This window comes from Bos taurus, chromosome X (assembly GCF_002263795.3).
Source record: "Bos taurus isolate L1 Dominette 01449 registration number 42190680 breed Hereford chromosome X, ARS-UCD2.0, whole genome shotgun sequence".
In the NCBI taxonomy this organism is placed as follows: Eukaryota; Metazoa; Chordata; class Mammalia; order Artiodactyla; family Bovidae; genus Bos; species Bos taurus.
Window position 1 is genome coordinate 94488967 of NC_037357.1, and position 13387 is coordinate 94502353.

Consider the following 13387-nt stretch of genomic DNA (forward strand, 5'->3'; position numbering starts at 1 on the left):
ACCACCAAAGAGGCAGAGCTATCAGAGAAAGCTTTCCCTATAGGAGATGTGGGGGTATATTCCCCCATAACAGCATTATTCATGGGCTTACAAATTATTTAAACACTGATATATAAAAATATCTTTCACAAACTTAATCTCCTGCATTCTGAGGCCCATAGACACCCATCTCCAACCCTTTGTTTATTTGCATAGACTGAATAGACACGGGTTAACAGTAAGACTGCTGAATATTGCATAGTCCAGCAAAGTTGATCTATTCTACCTGGGCACACCAGGAAGGAAAATACTTCCATAGTGGAGGGAGCACACTCATCCCAAAGTTATTCCTCAACCTCATCTTGTTGAGGAAACACAAAATAAACACAGCTTGGGAAATCAAAGGCCAGAAACTCCTATTGGCTCCAGGGAAAGTCAAGGCAATACTTTAGCAAGGGGAAGAATTGCTTCACTCACAGTTAAAACTCCAACCCCAGGCAGGGTAGGGAGGGGGTGCTCATGTGACTTGTACTGAAATAGGGAAGGAAGGGGAATGTTAGATGAGACTTGGAGTCCGTGTGAGAGATATAAGGAAGAAAGGGAAGTAAGCAAGCGCAGACTCTGGAAGCCATCAGGAGTTCATCTTTTTAATATCAGGAGGCTAGAAGAAAGGACAGAAGTGGCTCTGGCTGTGATGGGGCTCTTACTGGGCCTGCTGCTCCTGAGCCACCTACTGGTGGTCATCTATGGTAAAGTAGCAAAAGGGGGCCTGGCTGCCACTTTTGGCACAGGCAAAAATGGGGGAGTGGGGAGAGGTGGGATTGAATGCCTACTGAGGAAAGCCTACTCCTGCTAAATGAGTGATTGTTCTCAGCCAATGATCCAGATTCTATCAGCTTTGGGCAGAAGGGAGGGAAGTGGTTGAAGGTTATTGAAGAAGCCAGGAGATAAGTTTGGGTAGAAGCTGGAAAGGATCCTCCCCTGTAAAACATACACATTATTTTCTAGTATTTGTTGTATCTCAGGGACACTAAAAAGGTTCCTAACTTCCTTGTGTTGAACTAAATCAATTCCTTTGTGGCTTCTATCAAAGGATCCCAGCCCTGTTTCTTGGAGACACAAAAAATATATCTTCTCAATGTTGTGACAGGTCTTTAGAATGCTGTGGACAGAAACAATGTTCCTTTGATTCATCTTTTCTCCAAGTTAAACAGCTTTAGCTCCTTCAACTGTTCTTCACAAGACTTGATTTCTTATCATTTCCTAGGATGACTCACTTCCCTGTGGACATGGCCCAATTTGTCTGGGGTAATTTGTCCAATTGAATGCTGGACTTATATACCAAAAGAGGATTGACTATCTCATAGCAGCATTATTTTCTGAAATCCTACTGTATCTTCATTTATACCCTTGAGAACTGAAATAGCCTTTTAGGAAACTGATGCTGCTGCTGCTAAGACACTTCAGTCATGTCTGACTCTGTGTGACCCCATAGATGGCAGCCCACCAGACTCCTCTGTACCTAGGATTCTCCAGGATACTGGAGTGGGTTGTCATTTTCCTCTCCAATACATGCATGCATGCTAAGTCACTTCAGTTGTGCTTGACTCTGTGTGACCCCATGGACAACAGCCCGCCAAACTCCTCAGTCCATGGGATTATCCAGGCAAGAATACTGGAGGGGGTTGCCATTTCCCTCTCCAATGCATGCTAAGTTGCTTCAGTCGTTCCCGACTCTGCGATTCCATGGACAGCAGCCCTCCGGGCTCCTCTGTCCATGGGATTCTCTTGACAAGAATACTGCCTTGGGTTGCCATTCCCTTCTCCCTTTAAGAAACTAAGCCTGAGTAATAGCTAAGTGAAACTCACGATAAGGTAAAAGGATCCTTGATTCGTCCCTGCTTATTCCATATCCTTAGAGGGAGAGACGAGATGAGTGCTAACTTGGTGCTATTTATGTTGTTAGAAAGAATCCAACTTTCCATAACTGACTCAGATTAAATCACCTTGTCCTGGGGCTCTGTCATCCATCAAATTCTAGAACCTCAGAGTTAGAAGAGACACTGAATTAAGTCACCAAAGAAGGAAAATAATTTTTTCCAGGTCACAGAGCATCAGCAACAGAGTTAATGCTCCTAAAAATTATTGTTCTTTCTACAACTACAATATTTTCACTCTCTAATACATTTTAGAGTGCACCTCTCTACTTTCTCCAAATCAGTTGATTTGAGTTGGGAATTAAAGAGACAGGACTGGAGCTCAGAGGACCATTTTGCAAATGTTAAATTTAAATCACGTGTGTGTGTGTGTGTGTGTGTGTGTGTGTGTGTTGTTCCCTCCACAGCCTGTGGAGGTTATTTAGACCTAGAAGTAGGTCTATCATTTGTGTAGAGAGTCTAACACCACAGACCTGAGACTGGGAACAAACTGGCCGATAACACTTTCCTTCTCCCTTAATCTCAGTGTCCCCAGCTCATTTGTATAGTGAGGAGATCAGTTTGACTGATCTCAAAACACCCTGCCAGGTGGAAAGCTCTGGAGGACTGTGGCTTCACTTCTAAAAAGTCTCTCGATTTAAGACATATGTTTAAATAATAAAAATAAATCCTAACATTTGCATTTTATAAACACTATAAAATTTTTTCAAATATCTATTATGTAAACTAATCCTCTATTGAGTGGGCATTATAATAGGGGGAGAGAGGCCAGACACAGATGTTCAGGGTCATCAGAAGATGTGATTGCCTGTTTGATGATATGAGGATGAAAAGTTTAAATGGAGCCCATAATGGATCTCATAACCACCCAAACCCGGCCTTTCCTTGCTTAGGATCATCACACAAGCCACAGATCTCTTTACTTTTTAAAGTCCAGGTCCCAGGAATAGTGTGGGCCTCAGTACTAGCCCTTCTTTCTCAAGTCAAAACACTTTCCAACAAAGCCCTTTGAGTCAATGCCCAGCCCTTTTCTTTCTTCTGAAGGGATGAAATAGTTGAATAATATTCAGTCTCCTGAGGGAGGAGAGCTAAGCTCTGAAGTTCTGGGAAAGATTTCTCAGAAAGCAGTTGGCAGATGAGAGAATTATTTTTTAGGCTGTCAAGAGGATATTTTCCAGTCCTAGGATAGCACTGTTCAGTTCAGTTCAGTTCAGTCACTCAGTCGTGTCTGACTTTTTGCAAACCCATGAATCGCAGCACGCCAGGCCTCCCTGTCCATCACCAACTCCTGGAGTTCACTCAGACTCACGTCCATTGAGTCAGTGATGCCATCCAGCCATCTCATCCTCTGTCATCCCCTTCTCCTCCTGCCCCCAATCCCTCCCAGCATCAGAGTCTTTTCCAATGAGTCAACTCTTCGTATGAGGTGGCCAAAGTACTGGAGTTTCAGCCTTAGCATCATTCCTTCCAAAGAAATCCCAGGGCTGATCTCCTTCAGAATGGACTGGTTGGATCTCCTTGCAGTCCAAGAGACTCTCAAGAGTCTTCTCCAACACCACAGTTCAAATCATCAATTCTTCAGTGCTCAGCTTTCTTCACAGTCCAACTCTTACATCCATACATGACCACTGGAAAAAACCATAGCCTTGACTAGATGGGACTTTGTTGGCAAAGTAATGTCTCTGCTTTTGAATATGCTATCTAGGTTGCTCATAACTTTTCTTCCAAGGAGTAAGTGTCTTTTAATTTCATGGCTGCAGTCACCATCTGCAGTGATTTTGGAGCCCCCCAAAATAAAGTCTGACACTGTTTCCACTGTTTCCCCATCTATTTCCCATGAAGTGATGGGACCAGATGCCACTGTTAAACCATATCAAATAGATCCAGATAAGAAGGTTCTGGTTTCAGTTGTGGCTGGTAGATTAATCAGGTTAAAAAGTATGGAGGCAGTGTGGCATCTGAAAGACTTCATTCTAGTCCTCCAGGCCTGGCTGTGCCCTTACTTTCTGTATGACTTTGAGTAAGCATCTTTCTTTCACTGAGCCTCAGCTTGTCCATATGTACCATGAGGGAATGTGTCTAGGTGGATTCTAAAAGCCCTTCTAGCTATGCCATGCTGGAAGCCTCCAAATTCCACCCTGCCTGGTACTTCAAACCCTGTTGCACCAAGTACCTCACCATTTGGTGGTTTGCAAGGATCCATAATGGGCAAAGTGTCTCCCCAAGTGTTGGGAATTTCCTGAAATAGATTTTCCCGAAAGTGATGAGTATTTCTTAATTTGACTTACATTTCACATTGGCTGCCAAGCTGCCTTGTTGCTCAAGTGTCCTCTCTAGTTTCCCTACAACCAAGGGATGACCTATTACCTGTTCATAACTCGATAGGTCCCAGCAGGTTGTAAAGGAGATGTACTAGAGTCTCTGTTGAGGGCACAGGCCAAAGGCTAGACTTTAGCATTCCCATTGACAGAAGCCCTGGTATTTGGCAATGCATTCTGAGAGCTAGAACACATGCCCCCACTCTATCTTTCATCTGTTTGATTAAAGCCTGGGAATCTTAGGCTATATAAAAATCTTTTATTTGATAAGGGTTTCCCTGGTGGCTCAGATGGTAAAGAATCTATCTGCAATGCAGGAGACTTGGGTTTGATCCCTGGGTCAGGAGCATCCCCTGGAAAAGGGAATGGCTACCCACTCCAGGATCCTTATCTGGAGAATTCTATGGACAGAGGATTGTGGTGGGCTACACTCCATAGAGTTGAAAAGAGTCAGATATAACTGAGCGACTAACTCTTTTACTTTCTACACTTTGAAACTACCTCTCCTAAGAGAGAATAAAATCATATCTAAATACAATCCCTGGTTCCTGACTCCAGTTAAATAAAACATAAAATTCTCAAGATATGAGCTTATGGATGGAAATTGTTGATGGAAGGTGGTATCTCTCTCAACATCCCCAACTTTTCCCCCTTAGTTTCCTTTCTCAGCAAGCCAAAAAATAATCACCCTTTGGCCCTATCACCATTCCTACCAGTCAGCTCTAGAATTATACTCAGAACCTTTTCCCTTCCAGATATTTTCCTCTCCATTCCTCCTCAGGATGAAATTTTCCAATGTACTTTTGCTGAGAACTCAGAGAAACAAAAAGGAAGATAAAGAAAGGATAGAAATCAGAAAAAATATCAAGCTTACAAATTGCATGTTTTCAACATTTAACAATAGCTGATGATTTTGCTAAACAGAAATGCATCTTATACAAGTTTCCACCCTGAGAATTGTCCTTTGCCTGCCTCTTTCTTCCCTTCCAGAAAATAATTTTAGTGCAAGGACCCAATCACTGAGCCTTTCTCAGGGAGCAGTGAGGAATAAGCAGGGTAGATAGTCTTTTCTTTCTGAAACCTGAAGCCACCACATTTCTCCAAGTGCATAATTACATGCAGTAAAATAGCTCAGACCCAATTGCTCAGCATTTGCTCCCATACTTCTTTTGGAAAATGTTGAAAGAGGTTTTTTCCATGGATTTACAGAATATTAGAGTTTGTAGGATCCTTAGAGATCATTCCCCTCAGAATTTCTATATAATATATGAAAAAAATAGGTCCAACATGGTGTAAATTGACTTACACAGGATCAATTCAAAGAAAGGAAGTGATAGGAAAAGAACTTGAAACTCACAAGTGCTAAACAAACAAACAAACAAAAACAAAAAACTTTAGGGCTTTCCTTCTAAGGACTGGTTCTGATTGATGAGAGAGCTGGCAGAGAAGAAAAGACCATGGGAAATCTGAACGTATGAGTTAAGGGTGTGTTTCTCAGAAACCTCTTGAAGCCTGCCACTGCCATCTTAGCTCTCAGATGAGTGTACCATCTGTGTCTTCTCCCTTCTTCTCTTCCCTCCTCTTCAGGACATCCCATCCTGGAAGTGCCTGAGAGTGTGACTGGGCCTTGGAAAGGGGATGTAAATATTCCCTGTACCTATGGTCCTCTGCAAGGGTATACACAAGTCTTAGTAAAGTGGCTGGTAGAACGTGGATCTGACTCAGTCACCATTTTTCTACGTGACCCCTCTGGAGACCATATTCAGCAAGCAAAGTACCGGGGCCGCCTGCATGTAAATCATGAGGTTCCAGGAGATGTGTCCCTCCAACTGAATACCCTGGAGATGGATGACCGGAGCCACTACACATGTGAAGTCACTTGGCAGACTCCTGATGGCAACCAAGTTGTGAGAGATAAAATCGTTGAACTCCGAGTCCAGAAACGTGAGTCACTATGGGCGTTAAGAAAGTACTGGTAAGCAAAGACCCAATAAAGGACTGCAATCCTAGAAAGTCCTAAGAAACCCAGAGACCTTAGTTTACCTCTACATAGTCTCTCTTCAGTTATATGTGCTAATCAGAGGTAGTGAACAGGATATTCTCAGGGTTATCACTCTCGTGGCAGAATTTAATAAATGTTGGGAAGGCTTTCTGGCCTTCAAATCTCTACCCCTTCACATGTTCCAGAAATTCCAGCACCCACAGCCTGATTGTACCCTTGGACTCTCTTAAAACTCATAAAAATAAGTATATCTGATCAGGTTATCAGAGAATGTAAAAGTGTTGGCAGAGAAACTCTGGGGAAGAGTATGCATGGATTAGTAAAAATAAGCTTAGCTGGCTTGACAATTTTACAAAAATCTGACCCCTGGTCATCCAAAACTTCAGATAAACCAAAAACTCTGAACAAAAACAAGCAAACAAAGCAAAATGAAAAACGAAACCAAAACAAAAAAGCTGTTTGGGCTTTGTTTTAGTCAGTTTATTTTTTAAACTACAGATAGCACACATCCCCAAATAATACAAAATGATACTTATTCTTTCCAAGGAAATTATTTTTATTTAAGTCATCTTATTCCCTTTTGTTCCCCACATCAGCAGCCCTTTTTTTCCCTTTGCAGAGATATTTATAAGCCTAGACTCAACATGGGTGACAGCCTTGTGTTTTCATATCCTTGTAACTTCCCAGAGCCTCCTCTTTTGTCTTCCCTTTGCAGTATCTGTTTCTAAACCCACAGTGATGACTGGCAGTGGCTATGGCTTCACAGTACCCAAAGGAATGAGGATTAGCCTTCAATGCCAGGCTTGGGGATCTCCCCCCATTAATTATGTTTGATACAAGGAATAGACTAACAACCAAGTACCCATCAAAGTAGGAATCTTCAGTATCTTACTTTTGAAGTCTGCAGTGGTAGATGACTCAGGTTCCTATTTCTGTACTGTCAAGGGCTGGTAAGGCTCTGAGCAGCACAGTCACACTGTGAAATTTGTGGTCAAAGGTGAGCAACATTCTTTCTTGATGAGAATCTCAGTGGACTACCTTGCTCCAGAGACATATATCAACATAATGCCCTCATCCCAGAGAAAATCAATTGGGCAGAGTGGGGAGGGAGTCCTTGGTTGTTCAATTACTAAGGAAAAATTCTGGACTGGCACAATAACACTGGAGACATTTCCTGTCGTGTTGTAGGTTAAGTAGATGAAGATGGTAAAGGGAAAAGTAATAGTTACTAAGTACCCTTTTTTGCCATATACAATGCACAAGAAGTTGGCACATGTTTTCTCATTGAATCTCACAATTATCTCATGAGATAGCTATCATTACCCTTATTTTACAGAAGAAGAAACTACACATCAGAAAGGGAAATCTACTTGTCCAGGGGCTTACTGTTTGGAAGTTCAAGGCAGGATTTGTACTCAGGTTTCATGTTCTCCCACTATGTCTGATTGCCTCTCGTGATTGAACCTACACCAGTTTCTGGGCACCTTTTGGGATACTTTTTATTGGTTTGTTTTTGTTGTGCTTCGATTTTTTTTTTTTTTTTGCTGTTATTTTTATTTTGTTGGTTGATTGTTCAGTTTTGCTTTATGAAATAAAGCCCAGATCTCTGCACAATTTCTTTAAATCTCCCCTCTTTTTCCCTAAAGCCAAATGCAAATTCTGGTTGAAGTCTAATCAAGGTCTGAATGTTTATTACAGAATTATTTGGAAACACTGCAAACTGTGTACATAATGATTGTAGACTGGAATTTAAATGAACAGCCCAGCACTGATATGGCCAAATGAATCTTGTTGCCCTTAAAGAAATCTCCTTGGAAGGGAAGATACTTATTCCAAGATGGTTTTTATTTCCCAAAACAAGTTGAGGGCTAACTTCCTTTAGGAGATTACCCTCAGAGTCTCCTGAAAATTATTATCCTCAGAGGATATCTCTGTGTAACAAAAGTAAGCAAACTGTCTCCTTCCACTTGGGTTCAGTTCAGTTCAGTCGCTCAGTCGTGTCTGACTCTTTGTGACCCCATGAACTGCAGCATGCCAGGCCTCCCTGTCCATCACCAATTCCCAGAGTTTACTCAGACTCATGTCCATTGAGTCAGTGATGCCATCCAGCTATCTCATCCTCTGTTGACCCCTTCTCCTCTTGCCCCCAATTCCTCCCAGCATCAGAGTCTTTTCCAATGAGTCAACTCTTCGCATGAGATGGCCAAAATATTGGAGTTTCAGCTTTAGCATCAGTCCTTCCAATGAGTTTCCCTGGTAGCTCAGAGGTTAAAGCGTCTGCCTACAGTGCGGGAGACCCAGGTTCGATCCCTGGGGTGGGAAGAGCCCCTGGCAAAGGAAATGGCAACCCACTCCAGTATTCTTGCCTGGAGAATCCCATGGACAGAGGAGCCTTGTGGGCTACAGTCCATGGGGTTGCAAAGAGTCAGACATGACTGAGCGAGTTCACTTTCACTTTCCAATGAACACCCAGGACTGATCTTTAGAATGGAATGGTTGAATCTCCTTGCAGTCCAAGGGACTCTCAAGAGTCTTCTCCAACACCACAGTTCAAAAGCATCAATTCTTTGGTGCTCCGCTTTCTTCACAGTCCAACTCTCACATCCATACATGACCACTGGAAAAACCATAGCCTTGACTAGATGGACCTTTGTTGGCAAAGTAATGTCTCTGCTTTTGAATATGCTATCTAGGTTGGTCATAACTTTCCTTGCAAGGAGTAAGCATCTTTTAATTTCCTGGCTGCAATCACCATCTGCAGTGATTTTGGAGGCCAAAAAAATAAAATCTGACACTGCTTCCACTGTTTCTCCATCTACTTCCCATTAGGTGGTTGATATTGGTTTGAGACTCCTGTTTGGCCTGAAGGGATTTGTTTGCCAAAGTTTAGATGTAGTGAGGATGTGTGTGCTGTAAGTTTTGGTCTGTTAGTTTAGGAAGGAATAAGGGGAGTCTCATCCTGAAAGAAATTTATGGACACTGGTCCAGTTCTTTGAGAGATGACAATCTGGTCAAGCAGAGAAAGACATGGCCAGAAAGCAAAAAAAAAAAGTGTGCTTCATAAAGAGACAAGTTGAACATTCTCATCTTTCTATAAGTGTGTTTCTAGCCCATTTGAGCATGACCTTGCTCACAACCAATCAGCCTGCCTATTCCTTTTCCAGTCCATGTTGACAGACAATAAAACTGTTAGGCAGTGCTCACAACTGACCTCTACTGACGGATAAGGAAATTGAGGCCCAGAGAAGTTACATCCTTTCCTGCTCTCTGATCCAAGTTACTTTCTCTTGGCTTCCTCTACCTGCCTTCTCTTCCACCTCAACATAGTTCCTTAAGTCTGGTCACCTGATTCATCTCTGTCCTACATACACTTCACACTCTGTGTTATTCCCCAATTCTGGAAAAAGTACAGAGATGCATTGGCCCCACTTTAGTTTCATACTCTGTGTCATCTACTGCCTGTCCTTATGCTGTTTGTCAATCAATTTGCTTATCTATGTCCTATTCCTTATAGCAGCTATTCAGAACAATTTCTGACTTATTTCATGTTTCAGCCCTGCTCCCAGAAGATGAGGTCACCTTCTCCTTAACTTGAGAAGACCCAGATCCCCACCATCAGATGTGAACTCTATCAAGCACCCTCTCTGCTTCGACATTCCCTTGTTCATTCCCTCTTGGCTCAGTGTAAGATATATCTTTTTCTCCACAGAAAAATCCTTTACCTCAGCTCTTAACCTCAACTACTCTAACTCCATGCTTCATCCATTATCCTCTACCTAAGCCTAATATATATATATATATATATATATATATATATATATATATATATATATATATTATTATATATAGCCATATATATAATATATATATATATATGCTGCTAAGTTGCTCCAGTCGTGTCCAACTCTGTGCGACCCCAGAGACGGCAGCCCACGAGGCTCCCCCGCCCCCGTCCCTGGGATTCTCCAGGCAAGAACACTGGAGTGGGCTGCCATTTCCTTCTCCAATGCAGGAAAGTGAAAAGTGAAAGTGAAGTCGTTCAGTCGTGTCTGATTCTTAGCGACCCCATGGACTGCAGCTTACCAGGCTCCTCCGTCCATTGGATTTTCCAGGCAAGAGTACTGGAGTGGGGTGTATTATGCAAGCCTAATGTACATATATATGTAAATAACATCCACAGTGGCTCAGATGGTAAAGAATCTGACAGAGAGACCTGGGTTCAATCCCTGGGTTGGGAAGATCCCCTGAAAGAGGGCATTGGAACCCACTCCAGTATTCTTGCCTGGAAAATCCCATGGACAGAGGAACCTGGCTGGCTACAATCCATGGGGTTACAAAGAGTTGGACACGACTGAGTGACTAACACTTTCATTTCAACATATGTGTCATTAAATAAAACTTTACATCTGCCACCCCATCTCTCGGCTGTGGCCACTACCGACCTACTAAAACAGGTAGTTTTTATTATCTGTCCCTCCTTATTTACCCCAATATAACTTTGTAAACTGGAGTCATCACTTACTTCCAAATCTCCAATTTCACATCTTTGCTCCTCCTCTCTATTCACATCATTGCTCCTTTGTCATAAATTAATTGTCCATGTAAGTGTGAGCTTATTTCTAGGCTCTCAGTTTTGTTTCATTGATCTGTGTGTCTGTTCTTGTGCCAGTATCATACTGTTTTGATTACTATAGTTTTGAAGTATAGTTTAAAATCAGAGAACATGATGCCTCCAGCTTTATTCTTCTTTCTCAAGATTGTTTTAGGTTATTCTGCATTTTTTTGTGGTTCCACATAAATTTTTTTTTCTAATTTTATTTTATTTTTAAACTTTACATAATTGTATTAGTTTTGCCAAATATCAAAATGAATCTGCCACAGGTATACATGTGTTCCCCATCCCGAACCCTCCTCCCTCCTCCCTCCCCATACCATCCCTCTGGGCCGTCCCAGTGCACCAGCCCCAAGCATCCAGCATCGTGCATCGAACCTGGACTGGCAACTCGTTTCCTACATGATATTTTACATGTTTCAATGTCATTCTCCCAAATCTTCCCACCCTCTCCCTCTCCCACAGAGTCCATAAGACTTCTATACATCAGTGTCTTTTGCTGTCTCATACACAGGGTTATTGTCACCATCTTTCTAAATTCCATATATATGCATTAGTATACCGTATTTATGTTTTTCCTTCTGGCTTACTTCACTCTGTATAATAGGCTCCAGTTTCATCCACCTCATTAGAAATGATTCAAATGTATTCTTTTTAATGGCTGAGTAATACTCCATTGTGTATATGTACCACAGCTTTCTTATCCATTCATCTGCTGATGGACATCTAGGTTGCTTCCATGTCTTGGCGATTATAAACAGTGCTGCGATGAACATTGGGGTACACGTGTCTCTTTCCCTTCTGGTTTCCTCAGTGTGTATGCCCAGCAATGGGGTTGCTGGATCATAAGGCAGTTCTATTTCCAGTTTTTAAAGGAATCTCCACACTGTTCTCCATAGTGGCTGTACTAGTTTGCATTCCCACCAACAGTGTAAGAGGGTTCCCTTTTCTCCACACCCTCTCCAGCATTTATTATTTGTAGACTTTTGGATTGCAGCCATTCTGACTGGTGTGAAATGGTACCTCATAGTGGTCTTGATTTGCATTTCTCTGATAATGAGTGATGTTGAGCATCTTTTCATGTGTTTGTTAGCCATCTGTATGTCTTCTTTGGAGAAATGTCTATTTAGTTCTTTGGCCCATTTTTTGATTGGGTCGTTTATTTTTCTGGAGTTGAGCTGTAGGAGTTGCTTGTATATTTTTGAGATTAGTTGTTTGTCGGTTGCTTCATTTGCTATTATTTTCTCCCATTCTGAAGGCTGTCTTTTCACCTTGCTAATAGTTTCCTTTGATGTGCAGAAGCTTTTAAGGTTAATTAGGTCCCATTTGTTTATTTTTGCTTTTATTTCCAATATTCTGGGAGGTGGGTCATAGAGGATCCTGTTGTGATGTATGTCGGAGAGTGTTTTGCCTATGTTCTCCTCTAGGAGTTTTATAGTTTCTGCTCTTACGTTTAGATCTTTAATCCATTTTGAGTTTATTTTTGTGTATGGTGTTAGAAAGTGGTCCAGTTTCATTCTTTTACAAGTGGTTGACCAGATTTCCCAGCACCACTTGTTAAAGAGATTGTCTTTAATCCATTGTATATTCTTGCTTCCTTTGTCAAAGATAAGGTGTCCATAGGTGCGTGGATTTATCTCTAGGCTTTCTATTTTATTCCATTGATCAATATTTCTGTCTTTGTGCCAGTACCATACTGTCTTGATAACTGTGGCTTTGTAGTAGAGCCTGAAGTCAGGTAGGTTGATTCCTCCAGTTCCATTCTTCTTTCTCAAGATCGCTTTGGCTATTCGAGGTTTTTTGTATTTCCATACAAATTGTGAAATTATTTTTTCTAGCTCTGTGAAGAATACTGTTGGTAGCTTGATAGGGATTGCGTTGAATCTATAAATTGCTTTGGGTAGTATACTCATTTTCACTATATTGATTCTTCCAATCCATGAACATGGTATATTTCTCCATCTATTAGTGTCCTCTTTGATTTCTTTCACCAGAGTTTTATAGTTTTCTATATATAGGTCTTTAGTTTCTTTAGGTAGATATATTCCTAAGTATTTTATTCTTTCCATTGCAATGGTGAATGGAATTGTTTCCTTAATATCTCTTTCTGTTTTCTCATTATTAGTGTATAGGAATGCAAGGGATTTCTGTGTGTTGATTTTATATCCTGCAACTTTACTATAGTCATTGATTATTTCTAGTAATTTTCTGGTGGAATCTTTAGGGTTTCTATGTAGAGGATCATGTCATCTGCAAATAGTGAGAGTTTTACTTCTTCTTTTCCAATTTGGATTCCTTTTATTTCTTTTTCTGCTCTGATTGCTGTGGCCAAAACTTGCAAAACTATGTTGAATAGTAATGGTGAAAGTGGGCACCCTTGTCTTGTTCCTGACTTTAGAGGAAATGCTTTCAATTTTTCACCATTGAGGATAATGTTTGCTGTGGGTTTGTCATATATAGCTTTTATTATGTTGAGGTATGTTCCTTCTATTCCTGCTTTCTGGAGAGTTTTTGTCATAAATGGATGTTGAATTTTGTC

The 13387-nt window shown here is 41.3% G+C and overlaps 1 protein-coding gene across 4 annotated transcripts in view; it reads left to right on the top strand.

Annotated features, from left to right (window-relative positions):
* The first annotated feature begins 595 nt into the window (after nucleotides 1–595).
* The window catches only part of VSIG4 (V-set and immunoglobulin domain containing 4), a 127669-nt gene continuing 114877 nt past the window's right edge, over nucleotides 596–13387 (top strand). For 3 of the 4 annotated variants that reach the window (XM_059883538.1, XM_059883537.1, XM_005228262.5), the window contains exons 1-2: nucleotides 629–728; nucleotides 5822–6178. In XM_059883538.1, coding sequence (XP_059739521.1) covers nucleotides 674–728; nucleotides 5822–6178 — 412 coding nt within the window. In that variant the 5' untranslated portion in view covers nucleotides 629–673. 4 annotated transcript variants of the gene reach the window in all.